General features: G+C 38.9%; 2 protein-coding genes and 1 long non-coding RNA gene across 3 annotated transcripts in view; 1 reads left to right on the forward strand and 2 right to left on the reverse strand.

Annotated features, from left to right (window-relative positions):
• wnt5b (wingless-type MMTV integration site family, member 5b) overlaps positions 1-27,542 on the forward strand; it is a 98,671-nt gene that overhangs the window by 50,543 nt on the left and 20,586 nt on the right. The window lies entirely within an intron of this gene.
• On the reverse strand, positions 10,549-13,533 carry fbxl14b (F-box and leucine-rich repeat protein 14b). Its single transcript, XM_051890860.1, has one exon. The coding sequence runs from the start codon at positions 13,055-13,057 to the stop codon at positions 11,855-11,857; it is 1,203 nt and encodes a 400-aa protein (XP_051746820.1). The 5' UTR covers positions 13,058-13,533; the 3' UTR covers positions 10,549-11,854.
• Positions 23,874-24,719, reverse strand: LOC127510820 (uncharacterized). Its single transcript, XR_007929760.1, has 2 exons — positions 24,459-24,719; positions 23,874-23,985 (listed from the first exon to the last, which is right to left on the reverse strand). It is a non-coding gene; the product is annotated as an uncharacterized LOC127510820 (long non-coding RNA).

Genomic DNA, 27,542 nt, shown 5'->3' on the forward strand with positions numbered 1-27,542 from the left:
GCCAAAATTAACTCTGTTTGCATCATTGAATCATTTTCCTGTTATCACTGTAAAGCTGCTTTGAAACAATCTGTATTGTATAAAGCGCTATATAAATTAAGGTGACTTGACTTGACATCTACATTCCGTCTCTGTTATCACAAAACCTATGACACACAACAAAAACACAGCTCCGATCGATCACGGCGTCCTCCATCCTCCAGTTGTAGATGTTGCTGAATGCCATGCTTACATGACGATGCTGTTCTTGTGCTCAGGCTCTGGGAATTATCACAAAATTATCATACATAGATAGATAGATAGATAGATAGATAGACAGACAGACAGACTGACTGTCGGCAACCAGGAAATTGGCCCTATAGGGGAAAATGTAGTTCTCAGGGGAACACCCTGGTGACTAGGTCCTTTAACTGAGATCTTATAACTACCAGGTTTGAAAGCCCCTATTCTTTGGGGAACCCAAAATGGTTCTTCTGCAAAAAACCCCTCTTTTGCTTTTCGCCCTTTTCAGAGCTCGACAACATCCTTGCCCATTTACTTTCATTGTTTCTGGATGCTCTTTTGCATGCAATCTTCAAAATTTCTCCTTTTGTTGGGTTCTGTAAATGACAGAATTCACATTTTTGGTGAACTACCCCTTTAAATATGTAAAAGAAAGTGGGGAGTGCAAGAAACACAAGAGAAAGAATGTTGGTGGTTACAGTGTTACAGAACAGGCTAGAGATGTCAGTATAAGGTTGAAGATTTGGTGAGATAAAGAGAGAGATAGGATGGATACAGAACGAGGGGAGAGAGAGAGAAGGGGGAGAATGAATGCTCTGCATACCGCATGGCGATAACGTCAGACACTTTATAAATTTCCCCGGCTGAGCCGGACCACTGCCTCGAGGCAGACACAAGCTGAGCTTCTCCATGTCACACTCAGAGCCTCTAAATCTCAAAGAGAGAGAGAGAGAGAGAGAGAGAGCATGGCATTTACAGTGGGCTGAGAGAAAAGTGATGGACGGTTGCTACAGACTGAGAAGGTTTCGTCAGGAAAAAGGAAGGACAGAGAGAGGAAATGAGATGAAAAATGGGCTCTGTGTTGCCCGATATGTTTGGTTTCATATCGCCTACAGCTTTTTAGCTCGGCCCAAATGGCCAAAAGCAATGCAATCATCTTGTAAAGCATTTATTTTAGGAACAGAAGTACTGCTTCTGATCTCTTTTCTAATTTAAGACCCTCATAACAATCATCTTGAAAAACAGTAATTTTGGGACTTCATATGACGAGTGTCTTCTCTTGAGTCTTCAGCTGTGAGGAAGGAAGTTAATGCACCTTCAGTCAAAAAGTTATAGTAGTCAGCTGTAATAGTGCAAAAGAAAATCCTGACATTATTTGACATTTTGGTTGAACTGTTCCTTTTAAGATCATAACCATCAGAACACTATTTGTATTTCTGTGTATACCCACCTTTAACTGCTCCAGCCACTTCCTGTCAGCAATCCAATCTATATGTTCTTTTGAAAAGCTGAAACAATGGTTGCTGCCTTTTTGCTGACGCTACAGTTTAAACTTAGTCTTTGTGCTGGTGGGCCTAGTGAATATAGCCCTGTGGGTGTGGGTGCGTTAATAAGCAGCTAACTGCTAAAACCGAATCTTAATATGACTCACTTATCTATATTGCATCCTGTTTGTAGTTATACTTTTACCACCACTTGAAGTCTGCTGTCCATTTTAGTAACAGTTTTACTGCTGTTCTTGTGCTCAGGCTCTGGGAATTATCATAGAATGAAGATAGATAGATAGATAGATAGATAGATAGATAGATAGATAGATACATAGATAGATAGATACATAGACAGACAGACAGACAGACTCTGTAGCTTGTTTTCAGAGGCGTCCAGGAATCAGCCATTTTCTCTGGCATTTAAAAGAGGACAAAAACTGAATGAAGAGTTCAATCAGGCAGTATGAAGCTATAAGTGTTCCTTTTCTCCCTGCGCGCTCCTGTGTTTGTGCACTTGAGCCGGTATTGAGAGGTGGACTCAAGAGAGCCCGGCACTAAACTTGATCAAACCGGTCTATTTGTCTTTAAAGCTCCCGAGACATGCTTCACTTCCTGTTGTGTAACACTGCCTTTTCTACATCTCTGACAGAGCCACGCAATACCGAGAGAGATAGAGAGAGAGAGAAAAGAAAAGAACACAATTCTGTTGCTGCTCAACACGTTCTACTTTGAACATGTGGCTATTTACACTCTTCCAGAATATTCCTTGCTTTCAAAATCTGAATGCTCTACAAACATGGAATTTGGTTGGGCATCGCAATAAATGTTAGTATCGACATTTTGAAAGAAATAATTGACACAAACATTGGAGTATCGTCATTTTGAAAGAAATAGTTGACGCAAAAATGAAAATTCCGTCATTTAAAGGCACAATATGTAATTTTTCGTCGCTAGATGTCACCTATTCAAAACAAAGGCGTAGCTTGATGTCGCTGAGATTGGGTGTGGAATCATGGGAGATGTCATCTTCCCCTCACAGTTGGTGGAAAAGAATTGGGACAGGACTCGGGAAGAAATCATGTTCAGGGATGAGATTAACGTTACTGTAGTATGAAGCAGAGCCGGGCCGAGTGCTGTGGGAGCGGAACGAAGCCGCTGGAGCGATTGCTAATGAGAGATGAGCGCGACACACGGCTCAAGAGCAGCAGAACTTTTATTATGCCGCAGTCACTGCTTCCACTACTTTCGGTAAAGCATATGTGGAGTAAAGCAGCGCTGTTCATCATTATTATTAGATACATTTGAAATTGTTGAAAATGATGTTATAAATTAACTCTGTGCTAAAAACAAAGCTGCATCCGATCATGCTATGTTAGCCACTTGACAAAATAGTGTTTTTCTCTGAGGCTTGGTAAAACATGGTACTCGCGGAAAATCAAGAAAACAAGATTCAAACAATACGATTAAACGTGTTGAGTTATATAACAATGATGAGTTTTCTGTCTATAAATGTATCCAAACAGTTGTTCCTTTGTCTAATAAAACATAGATTAAAGCGTTTTTGGTGCTTCCATGGTTTCTACAAAATAAATCGAGGGTAACGCAGGTATGATGTCATTGATAGGTGACGCACGGACACGGTCCATGTCCTGGTTAAAATTGCTTATTTCTCTGGATTTAAACATTTTTGGAAACTTCTGGGATAATGCAAATATACAAGTGAAAAATATATAACATTGTTCCAGTGGTTTTTGGATATTTTAATCCAAAAATCTTACATATTGTGCCTTTAATAACCCTAATGTCAAGTTTTTAGTTCATAATAATTTTAATCGAATGGCTTCAAAAGATGTTATAGCAGGCAGAGCAAAACGATCATGACAGAATTTTTATTTTTGGAATGAGAGATCCTTTAAAATTTGTATCTTTCCAATAAAGATCCCATTCATTCTTTTAAATGCCACAATGACGTTTGTTTCTGTCATTCACTTAATGCATGTCATCAATCTGTGGTATGGCGGTAAAGTCAAGTTCTTGTAACGGCTATAGTGCCATGTTGGATCTACTAAATTTATCTAATCCAGATTTTCTGCTCTTGTTGGCAGCACAGGGGAGGTTTTTTTCTACCTTGCTCAGGATACAGCTTTATTCCATTTCAACCAATAACTTTGATCCAACTTTACTCTGGAAAAAAAAAAAAAACATCTGGAAAGCTCCAAATTCCACTGAATTTATAAACCCATTGGACCTACACTGCTTTTTGTATATGTAGCGCTTGAAAAAGTGTCTACCTTACCAAAACATTATGGATGAACCTCTTAGATAATTCCAAATGCCACAGTGGTTTTAAAAATATATCCTCCTGTGGAGAGCAGCTCAGCCGGCTGTGTGGGGTCTGGGCGGATGTGACGGGCAGAGGCTGCTGTATTTCGGTGAAGAGGTTTTAGCTACAGTAGTGTGAGTCCCCCCGTCATCCATCTCTCATCCACTTTCTTCCTTTTAGCACTCTCCCTCTCTCTCTCTTTCCATCGCTTCCCTCTTTTGAGTGGATTCAGAGCACCTCACACAACACTCACGCCCTCTCTACCACCCACACTCTGAGTAACAACAAATCTCCAGTCGGCCTGTAGCCCGGACACACACACATGTACTCATCTATCAGCTTTTACCTTTTAAATTATAGAGCCAAGCCAAAGAAAAGCATAGAGGCTAAGAAATAAAACATTTTCTTGTGTCTTACCCAATTTCATATGTTCGCAAGCATCTCTTCCCTTTTACCTTCCTGTTTCCCAAGCATCTCTTCCCGTTTTACTTTCCTCTCTATCTCATGCTGTGCAGTGAACAGGTTTTTGTCATCTTAGCTGTTACTAGACCTGAAACTTTGAGGGATGGTAGTACTCCCCCAGTCTACAGCGTCGCAAAGACTCACTCCAATCAGCCTAATGGTGGCCCTACAGCGACCAAAAAAAAAGTTTTAGAAAAATGGCCATAACTTTTGAACCATTTGTCACAGTGCCTTATATCATTGGAATCTGTGGGTCAAGACGAACCAAATGTATATCTCCGATTTCATTTCCGGTATGAAATTTTTCCGCCATCTTGGATTTTGTCCAAAACCTACTTTTGCGAACTAGTCCTAGGTTTTTCGCCCGATCGGAAGCATACCAGTGCAGAAATATTCTATGGTGTGTGAATATCAATAATTATTGGAAAAAATTTGGAATTTCGACTCACCGTCACTAAGGGGGCGCCAAACTTTCAAAGTGGGCGGAGCCACTTTTACTAAAATGGCTATAACTCATGAACGAATTTAGATATTTTCACCAAACTTGGTACACATATGTATGAGCTCAATCTGAGGTCACAGTAAAAAAACACAGTGATTGGCCACTTGGTGGCGCTATAAAAGGGGAAAAAAAACATGAAAAAGGCACTAACTACGCAATCCTTTGTCTCATCGACTTGAAAATTGCCATGCAGTGTCTTTGTCCAAGGTGCCATGTCTGTCTATGAGGACATCTGCGTATCTCAAAATCATGGCCGCCATCAGCCAATGAATTTTGAGCACCAATTAGACCAGGTTAACAATGCCTGTTTGAATCATGGACCTAGAGGTCTGTGAGAAATTTAAAAGAAATCAGCCACCAGGGGGTGATATCACATTTTACATGTGTATAACCTATTGTATATAGATTATATAAACAATGTTGGACGTGTGTTTTAGCACGTACTGATCAGTCACCAGCCAGGACAGGAGCTATGCATTTTTATACATTTCATAGCAGCTATTCAGCAAGAATTTATATTCTTGACTGTCAAAAGGTGCGCCTGACAGTTTGAGGTCAAGGATTAACACTAAAATGGGCGGTTTAGATGCAACAAAGCTTCCAATAACTGGTTGTCTTTTTTCCCCATATCGTTTTTTTGTTGTGTAGTGTGGTTTTCAGTCTCGCACTCAAGTTTCTTTCATGCACAGACCTCCTGCCTCCAGAGTGCTGCTGGAGAGCTGCATTTCACTGCATATGAAAGCAGATACGATCCAGAACATGTGGGCCCGTCACCTAATACAATCAGAACAAAGGGGAAAACTGGTGCAACACAAGCCTGAGTCCCATTTTGTTCAGAGAAAAGAAATACCAAGAAAGAGAAAAATAGAGTCTAAGATAGTGAGTTTATGCATGTGTGTATGTCTGAGAGGATAGAGCCTCCAAACACTCCCTAACAAGACTGAGACATGCACAAATCAGCCAAGTCAGACATAATTTTCCTAAATTTTGCCTAGAATTTGGACAGTGTCTGTGGATTTTGCGCCTATTCTATAAGGGTCATTTTTGCCAATTTGTTTCCATCTCTGCATGTGTGTGAAGGGTGGGACGAGGGCGACAGATTGGGTCTCCTGGCTCCGACCCCTCTGTACTCACACTTCCAGCAAGGTCACATGACACCAGTCAAACTCTGTCACAACCTCACTGGGGGAGAGCTGGCAACAACAAACCAGAGCAAACCTAGACGCTAAAAACACACACACAAGAATCGCCTTTCACTTGCAAACCTACCTTTTCATCTGGCTTCTTCAAAAAAGCATTCGACATACAGTATGTGCAGTAAAACAGCTTGTAAAAATGCCATATGGCCATCATCCAGCCCGCAGTGTGAAAAGACTGCTGTGGATTAGTTCTAATGAGAGGTATGACTAAAACCTGACAGCCATGTGAGAAAGTTAGCCATCATACGCAATTTCACCACTGAGTTAATTCTGCTCTTTTCAAACCCAAATCTCTCTGTGCGCCGTGAGTCACAAACTTTTGCATCAGAAATTGCTAACGGACTTGGCAGCCACAGAAAAAACTGTTTAACCACGACTGTACAGTTGTGCTTTATACAATCTTGTTTCAAATGGCAAATTAAATAAGATTAAATTAAAATTGCAAGTTCAGTACAAATTAAGCTCAATAGTATGGTATAATAGTATTTATGGAATAATGTTGTTCCTCCTTATCTTAAAAAAGCTGAAATCTGGTTTACAATGAGGCACTTACAATGGAGCCAATACATAAAAGTTAAAATACTGTTTCAATACCATGCCAAAAGACAAACAATATGCATGTAAACAATTTTGGTGTGGAAAAAATGACTTACTATCCTTTTCTGTGTGAAGTTATATCCAGTTTTATAACTTCAATGCAATGACACAAACCATAAAACAACTTTAAAATTGATTTAAACAGCTGCTTTACAGCTCAAATGATACACACATTTTGGTCCCACTTTATAATGTGTCTTTATCTACTATGTACTAACATTTAAATTAATCATTTGATACAATGCACTTATTGTGTACATATATACATGTTTTTACATTGTACTTGTATATAAAAAATAACAGCATGTAATAATTAATTTCTGTAATTACATCTATAATTATACTGTTGACCCATCCTTAACCCACCCTTAAACCTACCCATACCACCAAACCTGTCCTTAAACTTACCCGTATCCACCTCAATAGCAGAAAGTGTTTTGCAACACGACATGAACACAATAATTACATTATACATAGCAATTATTTTTTGCGTAAATACATAAAAACACCTAATATAAAGTGACACAAATTTTAAATGCAAGTGCTTTTATAAAAGTATAAACTATTATATAAAATTGTATATTTTAAAGAAAACGAGGGATGTGTCAAAATGCTATTGATTGAGCTAAACTTGCACTGAATCCAGAACATTGCTTTTAAAGTGAGTTTTCTGCTGCTTATATCATACACAGAGAGAAACTTGAAGTATTTTATCCTGTGAAGAATAAAGCAACACACTGTTCTCTTCGTTCACATTTGGTCTTTGCATTTGGCCTTATGCAGTTGTTCTGAACGGATAAACAGCAATACCACACACAGAGATGCACCTCTCGTGTGCCATGTTTGCTAGACGGTGCCGGTCTCCTGAAGTCAGACAGGGTTCTTGCACCGCACACTTTTTTTTTTTTTTTTTTTTTTTTTTTTACAGAGCAAAGTCAAACAGTGACTCACAAATTCCTGTCCATTTTCCAGCAATGTGGCAGGCACAGCTTTCAACCACCTTTCCTCTAACCCTGACTGGAACCAAATCAGATTTCCGACGTGATTTTGAAACAAAACGATAAGTGACTTTTATCACATGATTAGATTTTTTTGATCTGTGCTAGATTTAGGCTGTCTGAGCAAATCACACGGGCCTTCTAAAACGCCTGGAACTTTAGACAAGAGTTCCACCCCCACCTTTCTGGAACCTTCTGAAACTTCAAAGCGTCTCATTGTAACCCAGAAACACCTTCAATCACAGGCGCTGAGAGAGAGAGCTATACAGGTTGCTGCTAATGTTCCAAGTGCTTTGTTAAAATTCCCAGCAGTAAAAATGGACTGTATTTTTATTTTTTTTAAATGTATGTGTCGCATGTGTAATCGTATCTATTTTTCTGCTACGCTGGCTCGGTTCAGCAAAATCATAAAATAGTGTAGTATTTATAACTTTAAAGCAGACCTATGTGAACAACATATCAGCAATGTTGGGGCTAACGCATTACAAGTAACTTCAGTTACGTAATCAGATTACTTTTTTTCAAGTAACTAGTAAAGTAACACATTACTTTTTCAATTTACAACAAAATATCTACTTTTACTTTTTCAAATAAGTAACGCATGTTACTTTTTCACATTTAGCCTATTGACTGACAGCTCTTCTTGTCACCATGTTGAGAGAAATAAAGTGCAGAGGTGTTGTGGGCGCTGTGTAAATATGATGGTTATTGTAGTTCTAGACTAAATGTGGACATGCATTTACTCATCTCAAAAAATTCTTAAAAATGAATAAAAACAGTGAAATGCAATCTAAGAATTTTACGCAAACCTGTAATAATTAAATTAAACAACTACATGTATTTAATCTCACTTTATTAACCAATGTCTTAATCCATATTGAGTGCGTTTACATGAACGTTCTTAAGCTGATTATGCTTAATTACCCGACAACGAACGTGGTCATGTAAACGTGGTAACCCGTTTTCTTTTATCGGAGTAAGGTCATAAACGGCTTAAGAATAAACCGGTCGGAACAGGTACTTTTTTGCCTCTTACCCCGATTTCGTGTGACATGTAAACGCATTCACCAGCTTTCTGTCGGCTTATCGAAGTGCGCATGTGCGATACGTCACAGAAACGCATCCTTAGTGCAGATTTAAACGCATCCAGACAGAGCGAGCGTTTTGCAGGAAAGGAAGAAGGAAATATCACAAACGCAGACTCTTTCAAGACCCAGAAAATCATAAAAATGTGTTCTCATCTCTCGTGCAGCAGAAGTAGAAGTGGTACAGTCTAACTGTAACTGCATGAGAGAATAATATGAGCCTTAAGTTTTCTCGCTGACATGTTGCAAGCTTTATTTAACATCACAACTGACATAACATATGGAATACTCTGAGTCAGATACGAAAATTATTGTTTTTTGATGTCATACAGGGAAATAACACGATTTATTAATAGAGTCATGTAAAAGCGGTTTACTTGCGTTGTCAGTTTACTGGTTTGCATGTAAACGGGGAAAACTGGTTATTTCAATAAGCTGATATTTGTGAGTTATCAGCTTACTGGTGTGCATGTAAACGTGCTCAATGTTAGCACAGCTGAAAGGTTTGTTAGAGCTGCGCCCTCTACTGTACAGGCGTAAATATGCATTTCCGTCAGCCTGAGGCTTATTCATTTCACTTTTGGTGTGAAAGGGCCTTAACATTTGCCAAAAATAGAACTTTTTTTGTTGTTATTAAAAAAACTAACAAGCAAGCCCAGGCCAGGTGAGGAAAAGGTAACACAAAAGGAATGAATTACTTTTCATAAAAAGTAACTAAGTAACGCTATTAGTTACTTTTTTAGGAAGTAATGCAATATTGTAATGCATTACTTGGTAACACTTTATTTTTTTTCTTTATTTATTTTTTTATTTAGGTCTTTTAACTAGTTGCTTATTAGCTTGCATATTACTAGAATGTTGTCTGTTTATTACTTATTAAGCACATATTAATGCCTTATTCCACATGACGTTTTTCTACATCCCTTAATCCTACCTCATAGCTAAATTTAACAACTACCTTACTAACTATTAATAAGCAGTAAATTAGGAGCTTATTGACGGAAAAGTTGTAGTTAATAGTGAATGTGTTCCCTATACTGAAGTGTTACCCATTACTTTTAAAAGTAACTTTACCCAACACTGGATATCAGAATGTCTTGACAAACATTTCCAGTAGTAAAAATGCAAGAAAAAAATGTAGCTCCAGGGAAAGAAAAAAAATCTATGAACTCAGCAAAGTTAGGAAAAGAGATGGCGGTAGCCTTCAGAAGGGCTTAAATTCTCTCTCGCTCTCTCATCAAGCGCCCCCGTTTAAATCCTCCACCCCTCCGGACGGTGGAGGGGAGCAAAGACTAAAGCTTAAATGCTTTGAATGATGGTGAGGAATGTTTAAAAGTGTCTGTTTGAGGAAAGGGGGTGGGCTGAGTTTTTTTTTTTTTCTTAGGGGGGGAGGAAGACTCCCGTGGGACAAACCCCGTCTCTTAGATCTGGTATGCGTGACTGAGCAAGGAGAAGAAAAAACCTAAACCTGGCTTCTTAACTTAGGGAAACAATGGCAACTGTTGAGAATAAGATTTACAATATTTTGATGGGTGAAAAATATCCAACGTTATAGTCACTAAATTGATATCAGATGCTTTTACAATATGTATATTATTGGATTGGATGACCAAAATTGTAAAAAAGGCAGCATTGCACTGCAGTTTTAACACCCTCACTAGCACAATTAAGGGAAGCATCCATTTTGTTGCGCTTCATAAATAATGTAACAAACATGCATGCGCTTAACACACAAATATCACTTCCATCGCCCTCTAAAATGCTAATTTCTCAAATCCACTATGAACCAAATAAACCCCTAACCCTATTATAGCTAAATTAATACTGCCTAAACATTATGACATCTAGCATCAAAACCACACTGAATGCATGAATTATACCAAACTCATAACGGAATTCCAAGTGGCTCTTTTATTTATATAAATATCAACTTTAATGTTTTTACTGTAAGAATATAAAACATTTTAATTTGGGATTCTTTTTACAAATACATTTACAGTACATTAGAACACAGTAGCTTCTCAGCAGGACTCAATACATGTTGCAGGTCGATACATCATGGTACATATATAGGCCTGACATGCATTTTGCGTGTTACCCTCGTTGCGACCGTGTCTTTTATATGTAAAGTTGAATATTAATGTATTTAAAACAGACAGATTGTTTTATAACACGATGTGCCCTGTTTCAGCCCTGTGAAGAGGCAAACAAGGTGTCAGTGATTGCAAACAGGGTTTCTTTTTTTTTTTCAGGGACAAAATTCACTTCAATTTGAAGTACAACGCTCTGAATAACAGCCAGTAATTAATATCTGCTTACATAAGCATAAATACATCAGCAGAGGCAACCTCTTATTCAAAGCAGGAATTAAAGGCTTTCAGGCCTGTAAAATTGAGCAAAAACTAAAAGCGTTTGGAAATATAAAAGCTTTAGTGTACAAACCCAGTATTTTTGTCTGTCTTTGCATAAGGGCATTTGACATAGTATGTCCATGAACTTTTTTCTTTGTTCATCATCGAGATTTTAGTATATCATTTGTGTCAATAATGGAAAATTTTAGGTCCTGTGACTGGTGGTAACTATCTTTCTCATTTTTAATCTACTTAATTTTAAATGGTGTGTGATAAATACATTTTTAAAAGAAGTACAATAACAGCTGTAGTCTCTCACAAAACGGCATGTTTAATAGAATTAAAATATTTTAAGGTGAACTGTCAAATCACAGGACACTTGGAAAAACTGCTTGAAATTTGATATCAACTAACGTTACCTACCCATAGACTTCTTTTGAAACCTTTTGCTTTTTGTTGGCTATCTGAAGGAAGGGAATAGGGAAATAAAAAAAAGGTAGTCTGAATCCATCCTTTCTTTCAGTCTTTTTGCTTTCCTTAAGCCAAAGACGAGATAAAGGGGGAGGGAAATGTTTTTTTAGGCACAAATTCTCATTCTTGTTAAGAATAACAATATAATACATCTAACGAGGTAGCCAAAATATCGCGATACTTGGGGAGGAGGAGGTTTAATATTGCGATTTGTTAAGAAAAAACAACTTTTTTGTGTGTGTTAATAGCAATAACTGACACATGTATCACATTCAGCGTTTTAAGCCTCTTTTTATGTACTTTGCTCTATTGAAATCCACCCATCCCCCTTCCGCCCTCCTTCCCTCCCTCTCTCCCTCCAGAAACCCCCCAAGTTTCACCTCACTTTCTCACTTTCAGTCATCTGCCAAAGGCCCAGGTTCAAAACTTTAAGGCAGGGGAGCTGCGTGATCCTCTCCAGTCCCCTCTTAGTGATTTTCGTACATCCATATAGATCGATGCCGGTCAGCTGCGTCAAGTGATCTGCGATCAGCTCCAGTCCTTTGTCTGTAATCCGCACGCACTGACCGATGTTCAGCGTCCTCAGCTCGTGCATTTGGCGCACCATCCTGTTGATGCCATCGTCACTGATGTGGCACGAGCACAGCGACAGCGACTTGAGCTGGTACAGGCCCTGCGCGATATAAGCCAGGCTCTGGTCGCCTATCTTGTCGCAAAACGACACGTCGAGCCCGGAGAGTCTCAGTGTGCCCATGGCGAGGTGCATGATGCCCGTGTCGCTGATGTTGTCGCACGAGCGCAGATTAAGGCTCCACAGGCTCGTCATGTGAGAGAGGTGGATCATGCCAGCGTCCGAGATGCCCCCGCAGAAACTCAGGTTGAGCACTTTGAGCTTAGTCAGACCTTTTGAAATATGCTTGAGGGACAAGTCCGTCAACTTCTGGCAGTCCTGCAAGGTCAGGTATTCCAGACTGAGGCAGCCCTCCGCCGCGCTCCGGGTCATGCCGGCCAAGTGCCCGATGCCCACGTCGGACACATGCCGGCAGCTCCTCAGATTAAGACTTTTAAGTCTGTGCAAACCCCACGCAATGAGCAACAAGCCCGTGTTCGTGATATTACTGCAGCCGCCCAGTTCCAACACCTCCAAGTTTTTCAGATACTGCGCTATTCTGCCCAAACTGGAATCCGTGATCTGCTTGCAAAGGCTCAGATTGAGCACCCTCAGGGAAGGGATCTCCTGCACGAACGCGTGCCCCAGGCCGTTATCCGTTAAGTTATAGCAGCCGCTCAGATTCAAGCTCTCGATGTTGGGCATCCCCTGGATCACGTAGCTGAGGCTGCGCCGCAGGCTGAGGATCTGCACGCGCCGGATGCCTCGCGCCTGGAGGCTGGGGAACAGGGACGGGTTCGCCCGCCTCAGATGCAGCTTGGCTTCCACCCCCCTCCACACGGACTTGTGGTAGGACGCGTCCCTCCACGCCGTGCACACTTGGGCCACCCTGCCTTTGTCCCTCACGTCCAAGTAGCTGAAAATCATAGCTAAAATCTCCGGGAAGAGACACGAGATGTGCGTCTCCATCTTCCACACGCGCTCAAGAAAACAAACGGCGGCAAACCCCCACCAACGGTCACCGTCGCGTCTCGCAGTCCCCTCAGGAGAAAAAAAAGGCTTTTAGAAAGCTCCTCAAGCTTTTCTTTTTACATTTAACTGGGTAAATCGACAACTCTCCGTCCCGAGTGATCCTTTCAGTGGCGTAGGAAGGATTCAAATGCAAAAATGCCTCCCAAAAGACGCTTGATCCGATTCAGACCGACAGCGAACGGGCGGTCAGACAGCGCTACTGCCCGTTTGGCGCTTTGATAATAGTCTTCGCTCGACCCGGGGATCCAGACGGTCGTACATTTTCAAAAGATGTCTAAAACTGCCACAAACCTCGGGAGAAAACAAATTCAGTCCGCTATCAGATAAAAGAGTGAGGTTTCGTTTCGCGTTTCTGCTCCGCTCGCACTCATTGCCAAGCCGAGGGGCTTCCTGCTGCCTTTGTCTGATCTTTTCAAACTGACTTGGCAGGGCCGCCAGCACAGAGCGGCTGCGGGGGAGTCGCGCATATTTAAACCTGTTAGAACAGCTCAAATTGTTTAAGAACAGTCTGAAACTTATAAAGCGGCACCCCATATGTTTGTAGTTATTGTCCCAGTCCGTGTTCTGTTTTTCTCTAAACTGTTTTGAAAGAAATTCGTGTTGTGTGTGTTTATCGCCCCCCTTTTTAAAAGCAAAGTGGTTTAGCCCAACTCAGCTGGAACAGTAAGAATAGTTCCCCTGGAAACCAACTTCTTACAATTCAGTTCACTTTACTCTTAACCCTTCAGCTTCCGTGTCATATGGTGGTATTTTTGAAGTTGTTATTTCAATTTTATTTATTATTGGAGTAAAGTTACTTGTTAAAGTGATATTTTTTCTCTTAGTGTGCAAATAACACAGTTTTTTTGTGTGTGTGTGTGTGTGTGCGTGTGTATATAACAAAACAAACAATAGGAAGGGCTCATTGTGAATTGTTGAAAAATTATATTAGGGCTATATATTTAATATACTTTAGTTAAATGTAAATAAAATATTTTTTTTCCCCTCAGTTTTCTTTTCTTTTTCCTTTTTTTTGTATTAATGGTTAATCTTAATTCTTTAAAAAATTGTTATTCAAGTACATGCTTTGAAAAGTTCTGCAGTCCTGTAGATTAATATCAAGATTTTTAATCTTTTATAATATAATAGATAATTTAGTCATACTGCCATTCTCTTCTTGTAAAAGAAACATTTTGCATCATAACCCTAACAAAAAGGCACGCAATGCTACGCTCTATGAATCTGGCAGTAACAGCCTTTTTGCCCCGTCAGTCTTACGTAAGGTAGTTTTTATTCCACCTTTTGCATATTTCCCCGTCTTTGGGCCTCAGGCCCCCCTCTGTGGGCTCTTTGGCATTGTTAGCCGATATGACGGGAGCATTTGCAGAAGGTACTGGAGTGTAGCAGAAAGAAGGAAGAAAAGCAGCACACACACGTTTGTGTTTACAAAAGAAAATGCAGCACAGCACAACTGACAGCACAAGTCCAACCCTCCCCACTCCGGCTCTGTCTGTCTCGAACCTTCTCTCTAGCTCACCACATGTCTCTCTCTCTCTCTCTCTCTTCAATAAATGTCACTTTTTTTCTCCCCCCTCCTTCCACTCTCACTGGTTCAGGTTATAATTGTGTAAAGCACAAAACTCTATCCAACATTATTTCTGAAGCAGCTCAGTTCACATGCAATCAAAATGGATCCTGTTTGCTTTCTTAAAGTGATAGTTCATCCAAAAATGATAATTATCCCATAATTTACTCACCCTCAAGCCATCCTAGGAGTATATGACTTCCTTCTTTCAGATGAACGCAGTCAGAGTTATATTAAACATTATCCTGGCTCTTCTCAGCTTTGTAATGGGAATGAATAGTGCCCGAGTTTTTGAAGCTCCAAAAAGAACATCTGTCCATCATAAAAGTAATCCATACGACTCCAGTGTGTTAATAAATGCCCTCTGAAGCAAAGTGATTTGTTTTTTGTAAGAAAAATATCCATATTTAAAACTTTATAAACTATAATCACTGCTCCGGCAACGGCCGTACGCGCGATCACGAGAGAGTCGAGTTCCGGCGGAAGGGTGACCTCTGACCCGACTTATGATGTAGGACGTATGGTGTAGCGCAAGCTTAATAGATGTCTGTCGCAAAAAACAGGTAACACATGTGCGGCCATTGCCGGAAGCCAGTGATTATAGATTATAAAGTTTTAAATATGGATATTTTCACTTCAGAAGGCATTTATTAATCCACTGGAGTCGTATGGATTACTTTTATGATGGATGGATGCTCTTTTCAGAGCTTCGAAAACTCAATGCCATTATAAAGCTGGGAAGAGCCAGGATATTTTTTAACATAACTCCGATTGTGTTCGACTGAAAGAAGATAGTCATACACCTAGGATGGCTTGAGGGTAAGTAAATTATGGGATCACTTTCATTTTTGGGTGAACTATCCCTTTAATTCACATTCCTGGCCTTTTTATTGTATTATTTATAGGGGGACGTTATTTTAAGAGGAAAAAATCTTTAATAAAAACTCGCTCTGTCTCTAAAACAACTTTTGTCTCACTAATCCCTCTTATTTTTGATCACCCACTTAACCAGTAAGGCTTTTTCTAATTGAATATCCTCTTCAACTCCGATTACTGGAAGAAAAACACGCTGCGGACGCCATTTCATGTTGACGTCAAGTTGAATTCATGCGCTCACTCTGACAGACAGGTCCTGGGCTTGTATGGTGGACAGATGAAGGGCTCTAAATGTGCGCTGTGCCCCGATGCCCAGCATGTAAGGGGGCGAGAGGTCTGTGACAGCGGCCCCTCTCCCTGGCTCCTCCAGCCGGCCTCTCTGCCAGAGAGGAGGGCCGCTCCAGAACTGCACTGCTGTGAGTCAGAGACTCTCAAAGCAGGCCTGCAGAGCCAAAAGCAGGACTCAAGCTGCTCCTGGAAATAAGCAGAGAGAGAGAGAGAGGGAGGAGGGGATGAGTGAGAAAGGAAAGGGAGGGGTTTGATTTAGAAAGCAGGCGAAAGCTAACAATTAAAAAACATGCACTTGCCACAAAGCAACGGCGCTATTAATTTAACAGTTTATGATCATGCAGGCTAAATTGAACCAAGTGAAAGCAAAATTGTCAGAAAAAACAGGAAGCGTATAAGGATGTTGCGATCTTGTGGAGCAAAAGAAACAAAAGATTCCGGCAAAGGAAAGTGAAAATGAAGCTGAGAGACAGTGAGAACTGGAAGGACAAGTGCTACATGCAAATGCGAAGGTGTTGTAGGACCTTGCAAGAAAAAAAAAAGATCTGTCATGTGATTTGATGTGCTGATTCAGGGGAGGGAGATAATTGGATAATTGCATGCCACAGAACTGCGCTGATAACTGCGCTTGGGGCAACCGTTTCCTAGGAGACGTAGGCATGTGTCAACATGCTGTTGAAAGCTGACACCTCATGAATAGATTTTAGGCTACTTTGTAGTTTCTCGCTCTCTCTCTTTCTCGGCATCGTGTATGACTCCAATCTGCTTTTTTGTTTTGCAAGCGGTGGCAGTTTGAGGAGAGATTTTGGCGGCTGTAACTTGCACAAACGTTCACATACATCCAGCTAGCTGAATGGGCTTTTCATGAAATCAGACAACAGTTTCTTCTACAGCAGGGGAAGCCACGTTACTCTATTCAAATCAGGTCGAATCTCCTTAGGAGCTGCACCCCCGTTGGGGTACTACAGGGGAAACACCAGGAAGCCGATGCTCTCGGTGCCTGTGTAAAGAACAGGCGATGATGTAATACTCTCCCTGCATAATGCATTGTAATGTTAATACCGCTACTGATATAAAATGAGCAAATCCCTTTATATTCCCATAACATTTTATTTCATTGCTCTGTATGTGTCATATTCGTGCACTTTTCCTTTATAGACAGTCTGACGGACTGAGGTGTTTGCTAAAACTGTATTGGTTTTATCCACACAAGTCAAAAAGTATGACTCATGAGACTGCTAATGTAAATGCTTCTGCATTCTTTTCAAATTTTTTAATACTACATTTTTAATTAAGTTATAACAAATTAATTTCAATGACTTAAAAATAGAGGAATATATGAGCTTTTATTAATTCTGAATATATAATCTAAACTAAAATAAAATAAAAAAATATATATATAATAAATTATAAAATAAATTTTAGAAAAAAATATTTCAAAATTATATATAAATTAATTTCCATGACTTAAAAATAGTGGAATATATAATTTATTTAATCTGAATATATAATCTAAAATAACATACAATCAATAAATAAATTTAATATATAAAAATAGAAATAGAAATATATGTTATAATATATATACAATATATATAAATATATTGCATTGTTTATAATAAATTATAAAAAAATACATTTTATAAAAAATATTAAAAAATATATATTTATATATTTTTTTATTTAAAAAAAACATAAAAAATATTTAAAGATACATACTATTATATTTTTATAAAATTTATAAATAATAAATTATAATATATATATATATATATATATATAATTTAATTTATTATAAAAAGACTGGAGTATAAATGATGCTGAAAATTCAGCCAAATGTATTTAAAATACATTACAATAAAAATAGTTATTTTAAATTGTAATAATATTATAACACAATAACACAATGTTTTTACTGTATTTTAGATTAAATAAATTGGTGAGCATAAGCGTTTTCTTTCATAAACATTAAAATCATAATTATTCCAAACTTTTGAATAATATTTTGGTAGTTTCCAAACTTCAGTAGTGTATATCTGTATACACACACACACACACACACGTGCATATATTATTTTTTTTTAATTATAATTCTTTATTTATTTACATTTTCCTCGTCTCAGACTTTTTGCCCAACTGTATTTTTTTAAGTTTCACCCTCTTACCCCACCTTTTCTGTCTCATCTTCTGCTTTTTCATGTCTTTCCTTTTCTTCCTCTCTCTCTCTTTGCCTCTGTATGCCTGGAGCCCACAGCCAGGTGAGGCCCCTCCAGAGAGTAATTACAACCTGAAACAGAGATCGGAGCCCTGCGGCGCTCACCATCAAAGCAGTCGTAGGGAACAGCCCAGGCTAATGTGGTGAAGAGGAGAGACACTGACAGGGCAGAAAACAGAGGGTTCAAAACACACTCTCTCTCTAACTCAACCTCTCTCTCATAGCATGACCGACAATAACAGGCCGTTTGGCTGCACAATGGTCACGTTGCTCACCAAAGACCTTCGGGAGACAAAATAGAGAGAGAGGGCAGAACAGACAGAGAGATGACTGAATTAGTCTGCTGCGTGTCTGGGCCTGGAGAGAGGGAGGAACTAGGAACGCATTGAAAAGTGTTCTTCAAACAACTGTGTGACTCAAGGGCAGAATATACACACATCAACCACCCAAATAGTAAAGCCCTCAGCATCAGTGGCTTTTGAGACCCAGTGCTAAGAGATGTCATAGGTCCCGCACCCACAAGGAGAGGTTACTGTTAATGCAAGTTTCAGTGGTGAGGTCATGAGCTATGAGTGTTAAGAGGCCTGTTTTATCAACAAAGACTGTTTCCAGCCTTCGGGAAGTCTGTGAAAATGTGCTTTGCAAAAGTATTTAGGCCCATAAACCAGCCAGGTTATTTTTACTGAACTGCGGGTCATACATAAGCCCATTTTTCATTTCATGCAATGTATTTTACAGTGATTTACTATAATATATTTTAATTATCTGTGCTATTCTTCTAATCACTGAAACGTTTAATGCAGCGTTGTTTTATTATAATACTGTTAAAGGTGCAGTGAGCAAATTATGAGAAACGCAGTAGCACTTTATTTATATGTACTTATTATAATAATTGCAATAACTGGGTAACAACTACACTCTTAAAAATATTGCTCGGTTAAAAACAACCCAAGTTGGGTTGAAAATGTACAAACCCAGCGATTGGGTTGTTTTAACTCAATCGCTATTGTTTAAAAATTACTGTATTCCTTAAAATGAATGCTTAAAATGAACCCAAAATATGTTGGAAATTAACATTTATTAATAAGTTTAATGAATAATAATTAAACAATAAACATTTATTAAATTACTTATTAAAAAATGTTCACCTTTTGATTATTACTGTTACCTCTAGTAATTATGTGTCTGATTTTTAATTTCCAACCTATTTTGGGTTAATTTTAAGACAGCCATATAGTAATTTTTAAACAATAGTTGAGTTAAATAAAACTGCCCAGCATGTTGGGCAAACATTTAACCCAACTGCTGAGTTAAAACAACCCATTTGCGGGGTTAAAACAACCCAATCCCTGGGTTTGTCCATTTTCAACTCAACTTTGGTTGTTTTTAACCCAGCATTTTTAGAGTGTAGGTACTAACCCTGAACCTAAGCTTCGTCTGAAATCGAATGCTTCTCTACTATATACTACACGAAAAACAGCATGCAAACAGAGTAGTATGTCCCGGATGACTTACTACTTCCAGTGAGATTCTGAAGTGCGCATACGATGGACACTTTACTATCCCATGAGGCCACGGAAGAGAAGATAGAACGTACTTTTCAAAGGTTTAAATTCAAATGTAGTACCTACTCAATAGTAAGCGATTTCAGATGCAACTCTAACCTTAACCCATGTAGTCAATTTATTTTAACCAGTACTTTCTTAGGAAAGAAAGTACACTGTAAGTACACATAAGTGCACATACTGTAAAATAAAGTGCAACCTGATGAAAGTGGATTGGACTGAGCACCAAAACACACTTGTAGCCAATCAGGAGTAAGGGGCGTGTCCACTCATAAGGGGGAGGTGTCTGTGTTGCATAGCGTGTTTGTGAATTTGGGGGCAGAGCAATCAAGATAGGGAAGTGATCCTTTTGGGAAGGGGCGTGTTTGTTTTCTTGATTTCAAATATCAACAGCGTTTCTCAGAAATTGCTTACTGCACCTTTAACAAGAACGCTAAATCAAAATATGCTGTTTGCAAACTATTTTGTTCAGATATTGCACTTTACCTGTGAATCAATAAAGTAACTTTCATCTTTTCTGGATGAAACCCCCACAGTTAAGGCATCGTTATTCAGGTTGTGAACCTGAGGGACAGCTGTGAAAATCAAGGCTAATAAGCATTCCAAAGAAGTTAAAGTAAAGCAAATGCATAATAGGAAATGGTACAAAACAATATCGCAGCCCCAGCGGCCGGTACTGTTGGTTTAATTATCGAGAATTAATCCTTTCTCAAAATATTTGCACAAACAAGGAAATCTGACTAGAGTTGAGCTGTTTAAACCATTACTCAAAAAGAACCTTGTGAAGTGCAGGGTTAGCCAAAAAACATAATTGTGACCCAGTTGCGTTGTAGGAAAAGTTTGTCTTGTTAGATAAGATCAAGATGAAACTTTTCAGCTAAAGTCTGAAGTAATATGTATGGTGCAAATCTAACACTGCCCACACTGCAAAAAACATCACATTTACTGTGAAGCATGCTGGTGATAGCATCACACTGTAGGGCTGTTTTTCATCAGCAGACACTGGGCATCTTGTTAAAATAGAAGAATGGATTGTGGGGGAAAGAATACAGGGAAATACTGCGGAAAAGCCTGTTTCAATCTCCAAAAAGACTAGAATAATTCTAAACACGAAGCCATATTAGCACTGGAAAAGCTCAAGAACAAAATGGTGATTGCTTCAGTCTGATCTTAATCCAATTGAGAATCCCTGACATTATTATTTTTTAAATTACGGTGCTCCTATGTCATCAACTAACCTGAATAAACCTGAAGCAAATCTTCCTAGAAAAAGCTAATACATATTTGCCCCAAAAGAAGGTGGTTCTACAAAACAAAATAAGGAGATTTTTTTTAAATAAGAAGAATTTTATATATATATATAGGTCAGTGACATGACGTGCATATTTTTGTGTCCAAGTGCATTATTTCCTTTTAAAATAATTTGATAAATTCATGACATATCACTTTCTTTTTTATTACATTTAAATAATAGTTATTATTTTATGTTTTGTTAAGAACTTGTTATGTTTGTTATGTTTATGACTAAGAAAACTATTTACAATGGTGTCCTAATAATAAAAAATTAAAGATCAAATACTATGGCGACATTTTAGGTTTGAAACCTTTCATATAAACAAATTTTATAAATATCAATAGTTTTAAAGATATATTCTCAAATGTCAGGGTGGCACAACTGCAAACATGGCTCTTTTATTAAGAATAGACAAGGTAATGACAGTAAACATGATAATGCATCATGTAATGTTCATGACTCAAAAATATGCCTTACATCAGTTCTTTTATGAGAATTAATATTTAATATTCTTTTGTTTCAGCATTTAAAATAAGAATTTCACACAGAAAAACGATTAGGATTTGTAATTCACTATTGGTTTGAATACGGTGTGTTTGTACTGTATGTGTGTGTGTCCCCGTTTATTTTTGGTTCATCTCGCCATAGCTGTCAGAGAGTATCTCTTTTAGAGAGTGTTGATTGTGGAGAAGAAAGCCGAGCTGTTTGTCTCAGTGCAGGGACTCAGAGACAGCCGTCTGCTGACAGCGCACCGAGCAGCTGTGCTGCCCTCATAATAACAATAATGAAAACCTAAATAATTGATACATTCTCGCAGAAATGCATTGTTTGCATTTGAATTAAACATTACAAGAAGGTGTATTGTGTTTGAGAGAGCAAAGAGAAGTTTTAAACATAAAGGTCCGGAAACGCAAAACTTGAAAGCAGGGATTAGTACGCCGCTGATGTGCTGAACTGCAAGTCTCGTCTGGTTTGCTCTCCTCCTCTTGCTCTACAGTCCCTTTTTGCCAATCTCCCGTTCTGTCTCTCTCCTTTCCACCTCTCTTGCCCCCTCCCAACCCGTTCCTGTTCCTCTCATCCACTTCAGGAAAGTAGGCTGCGCTTGCGTCCCGAGGGGTTGATCCGATACAGGTCAGGTTAATCAATCCAGGGGGAGTGAGAGGCAGTGCTGGGAGTTTTAATCAGGCCGAGACTGTGGAGACTCCGACCTCTCCACCCTCCAGCTGCCTGCTTTAAGCCAGCGTGTGTTTGTATGTGTGGTCACGTTTGAGGACTTGTCCTCTTTCCTCTCCCTCAGCATGTGTGCTCACGTATGAGCAGTGCTGCAGTGCATTTCTCTACCTACACGCAGTGGATCATCTGATCACACAAAACCTCATTTTGATTCACCTATGCTGTTTGATAACTAATTGTCTGTATAGTGAAGCTGCCATCTTTGATGTGCGATGAAACCTTTTCCCGTGGTCTTGTTTCTGAGGGTCATGTTGTGGTCCCAGGATGGTGAATGAGAGGCTGGGGAGAGGGAGGAGAAGAGGAATGGAAGGGGCTCTCCAGGGCAGCACAGGAGGACTGATGGGCAGCCAGCGGCCTGTCAGAGTGCCAGGACTGAATTGGGCACGGTGCCCAGGCTGGCGGCGGCCTCCAAGCTGCCTGGGGAGAGAATGAGCCCCCCATACTCTACTGAGATAAGAGTGAGAGACATAAAGAGAAAGAAAAGGACATGAAGCAGCATCATATATGAAACTGACCTGTATACTCAGACTCGAGACTGATTCATTCAGGGTCAGATGAGCAAAGTGCATCCATTGACTTGTTTGACCCCAAAAAGCAGGATCAAGCCTTTTAGTTGGCATGCTTTTCAGAGTTTAATCAATGTCTTTTCACTCAATGCATCTGACAATGCTCTAATTGTGACTGTGGGAGAATCCTAGGGTGGAGTGAGTATTGTAGTAGTGAGTGAGCAGGATTGTAGTTGCAGACACTGGTAATCACGCCTGGGTCATATATCTCTCACAAGCAATCTAATGATTAGATATAAGGTGTAACATGGCTTTTAGGTGACATAGTTATAATATGTAATAATGAAAATGCCAAAACCTTGATTGAAAATGGAAGTGTTTATCGATGTCACGTGTCTTAAACGTGTCTTTATTTAATCAGAAAACAGTTTATGCAAAACCCAATTTGACTTTTGCTTTGCATGTAAACACGTTTATGCATCATGTCTGACAGTGTCACATTTTTCGCTTTTGATGTAAATACCAAAGAAAAACCCAAAAGTTTCAATGTAAACACAGTTTTCTTGTGGTGTCATTTTATTGCTTTGCATGTACTTCTGTAAAACATGGGTTTTTAATGAGCTGATTTTTGATAGTTATTGCACAGAATGAGTGCACTGACATGCATGATGTTGCACCGATTATGCTTAATAAGCTGACAGCATGTAAGGTCATGTACATACCTAAATCTGTGTGCTTTCATGAGGGAAAGGTCATAAATGGTCTAAGCAGAACTTGATTGCAGTTAGATATTTTGCATGGAAAAGCTTCTAGCTTATTCATTGTAAGGCATGAATATTCGTTGTGTACGGTGGACGAGAGAGCTCAACACACTGCAAATGAAGAAAACACGTGCAAATGAGCACAATGCAACCAAATACAGATACACGATGCAAATAGCACGAAAATGTTTCAAGGGGGCCCCAACAAGTGACGAACCTGGCTGGGACATGCTTATTGTTCAATGCTTATTGTTATTCAGTTGTTATTATTGTTCAATGCTTATTCAGTGGTTGTTTATTTGGTTGTGGTTGTAGTTGTTTATTTTAACATCCTGATCATATGTGCTGAAAAAATGAGTTAGCTGTTGGTAGCACATTCTCATTGCAGTATATTGCTGGTTAGGTTTGAAACCCACCACAGGGTGTCCGGTAAGAGACTAGGGCAAAGATGGTTGAAATATGGGAGTAACCCGTTTATTTGTCACCACAACAACTCAGTTATTAGTAAAAAGTTGAAGAGTCGTCTTAGTTGGGTATATTCAGTATGTGTGTGTGTGGTTTTTCTATAAAACAGAAAATACAGGGTAAAAATAAATATACATGGTTTAACGTTGACTGTTCTAAACAGAAATACACAATGTATATTTAGTAAAATACAGAATTAAAAGGAGTAATAGTTGCAAGAAAACAAATTAGGTATGTCATACAGGTTAAACAAAACAGCTTAATTTGTTCTATCTAGCGGTGCTTGGTCTGGACATGTTCTGCGCGCATGCGCACTAAGTTGTTTACAACTTAAAATCCCTCGAAAATGAGCACTTTGACAAGTAAACTGCACCGAAATACAAACGAAATATACAAACACAACATCAGTATAAGCAAGTATGAATAAAGGTAACATATATACAGCGTAACATTGTGCTAAAGATACAATAATCTCTTATCATTAGCCATAGTAAGTGACGCACTTTATAACAGCAAATAGAATAGCATAACACACAAGCGATCCTACAAAGATCACATATAATACACTTACTTTGAATAGACGCACAACACCCGAACAATGAATAAAACTATATAAGATATATAACGTAAAAGTTCAGCATCCGCGTCAGCGCTCCGCCGGACTCGCTTTCAACTTTGCACTAAGCGCTATGGGCGGGATGATCGCCTGCACGTCGATCCGTGAGCGCTGATTGGCTGCTGTGCTGGATGCTGCGTGCCAATCAATCTCGGCAAAACAGAGAGAGATTTAAATCAAAAGGCATATTATTCTTATGAATATAATGGCCTTTTTAACATGTGCTTTGTGAGTATTTGCAGCGAGTTTCTGTATTTGTTTGTGTTGAGTATTTGCAGCGAGTTTCTGTATTTGGTTGCATTGTGAGTATTTCCAGCATGTTTCTGTACTTGGTTGCGTTGTAAGTATTTGCTGCGCTTTTCTGTATTTGGCTGTGTTGTGAGTATTTGCGGCGCGTTTATGTATTTGGTTGCGTTGTGAGTATTTGCAGCGAGTTTCTGTATTTAGTTGCATTGTGAGTATTTGCAGTGCGTTTCTGGATTTGGTTGCATTGTGAGTATTTGCTGCAGTTTTCTGTATTTGGCTGCGTTGTGAGTATTTGGTTGCGTTATGAGTATTTGCAGTCTGTTTCTGTATTTGGTTGTGTTGTGAGTATTTGCAGCACATTTCTGTATTTGGTTATGTTGTGAGTATTTGCTGCACATTTCTGTATTTGGTTGTATTGTGAGTATTTGGTTGCGTTGTGAGTATTTCCGGCGTGTTTCTGTATTTGGTTGTGTTGTGAGTATTTCCAGCGTGTTTCTGTATTTGGCTGCGTTGTGAGTATTTGCTGCGCTTTTCTGTATTTGGCTGTGGTGTGAGTATTTGTTTGCGTTATGAGCATTTGAAGTCTGTTTCTGTATTTGGTTGTGTTTTGAGTATTTCCAGCGTGTTTCTGTATTTGGTTGCGTTGTGAGTATTTGCAGCGCAGTTCTGTATTTGGTTGCGTTGTGAATATTTGCAGTGCGTTTCTGTATTGCATTGTGAGTACTGTGTGTTGAGCTCTCTCGGTCACTGTAGTCTATAACAGTTTTGATGCAAATACTGAGAAAAACCATGTGTTGTCATTTTAGTGATTTGCAAGTAAACCCTTTTTTGAAGAGCTGATTTTTGATAGTTATTAATGCTGACAGTTATCAGCAAATGCTTGTATTTTGATGTCAGTACCTCAGAAAAAGCAGATAATTTCAAAATATCATGTAAACATGTTGTTTTTGCAGTGTCCATTTTTTTAAAGACTTTTTTGATAGTTACCAGTGTTTTGATGTGCATGTAAATGCATTTGGTGGTCATTTTAGTTTGCTTTTGGAAGAACAAGAACATGACCCAAACTCCTTCAGTGCCATCGCCCCTTAAATCTATAACATGTGCTGTGTACCACACCGCCCTGGGGGGACTGACCCCAGACCCGTCCCATCCCGGTGAGGAGCGGCTGTCAGGGCATCCTCTCCAACCCCCACCATCACGTCGGGAACCTGGCAGACACATGGTCTCTCCAGCAGCTACAGGCCCCTGACTGCTGTGTCCCTCTATTTATTAGGGAATAAAGTAGCTCTAACAGCCCCTGCGCTTTTATAGCAGGATCCCTGCTGCTTCTCCACACTACACCAAGTCCTATCAGACTTCTTACTGGGAACAAATTGACGGAGAGGAAGGAGGAAAGAGAGAGTGAGAGGGGGCCGTGTGCGTCATAGAAGAGAGAGAGTGACTGATGTGTGGCCAGTTTGGCCTGTGTCTGGTTTCCTGAGCTGTCAGTGCAGAAAGCCATATGGGCACGGAGGAGAGAGAGACATGCGTTCACTTTCAGAATGAGAGCAGCGTGCATGAGTCATCTTCTTCCAGCTTTAAAGAGGCAAATGAAAAAGAGAGTACAATCCCATCTTTACCCAGCAAAGGCGGCACAGAAGCTGCATCTGAAGCAGCTTAAATACCCCCAAAAGGAGGAGGCAGATTATATTTAGAAAAAAATAATGTCATGAATTGTGGATATAAACAAATATGAATAAAATTATGAGTAAAAAACATCTGAATAAAATGAGAAATAAAATCTGAATAAAATTAAATAAAAATATATATTTTTAAAGTTTATAAAATATAAACAGATATATATAAAAAAAAATCTATAAAAATGGTTGGATTATGAATTGTGGCTGTATATAATACATCATATAATGCAGTGGTTCTCAAACTGTTGCCCTGGGAAAAGTTTAGAGAAATTATAAAAATGTAGTAATAATCATTATAAAAATAAAAGCATCTGCATCTCTGAAAAAAAATATACATTTGTACTTAATTGTTACATAAGTTTAATTCATACAAATATATTTTTATATACTGTCATTTTTTTTTTTTTTTTTTTTTTTGACCCTGGACCACAAAACCAGTCATAAAGGTCTTTTTTTTTTAAATTGAGATTTATACATCATCTGAAAGCTGAATAAATAAGCTTTTCATTGATAAGGACAATATTTGGCCAAGATACAACTATATGAATATCTGGAATCTGAGGGTGCAAAAAATCAAAATATTGAGAAAATTGCCTTTAAAGTTGTCCAAATGAAGTCCTTAGCAATACATATCCACATTTTTTATATATTTACGGTAGAAAATTTACAAAGTATCTTCATGGAACATGATCTTTACTTAATATCCTAATGATTTTTGGCATAAAAGAAAAATAGATAATTTTGACCCATACAATATATTGTTGGCTATTGCTACAAATATTCCCGTGCGTCTTATGACTGGTTTTGTGGTCCAGGGTCACATTTGTATGTTTTATACTGGTACAAAACAGCCATGACAGAGTCCTAAGCAGAGTTACAGGAAGAGAAAGAGGGAACGGCTGGTATAAAGGGTGAATGAATAGCAGGAGAAGGAATGTGACGGAAGGAGAGACGGGGCATGAAACATCTAAGAAACAGGTGTAGGATAAGGAAATAAATGCAAAATGGCAGAAGAGAAGCAAAATAAGCCATTGGAGAGACTATACGCAGAGTAAAGGAAGTGGAAGGCGAGAGGTGAAGGGCAGAAAGGAGACAGAAAGATTGTGGAACAGGC

Source organism: Ctenopharyngodon idella, chromosome 4 (genome assembly GCF_019924925.1).
Source record: "Ctenopharyngodon idella isolate HZGC_01 chromosome 4, HZGC01, whole genome shotgun sequence".
In the NCBI taxonomy this organism is placed as follows: domain Eukaryota; kingdom Metazoa; phylum Chordata; class Actinopteri; order Cypriniformes; family Xenocyprididae; genus Ctenopharyngodon; species Ctenopharyngodon idella.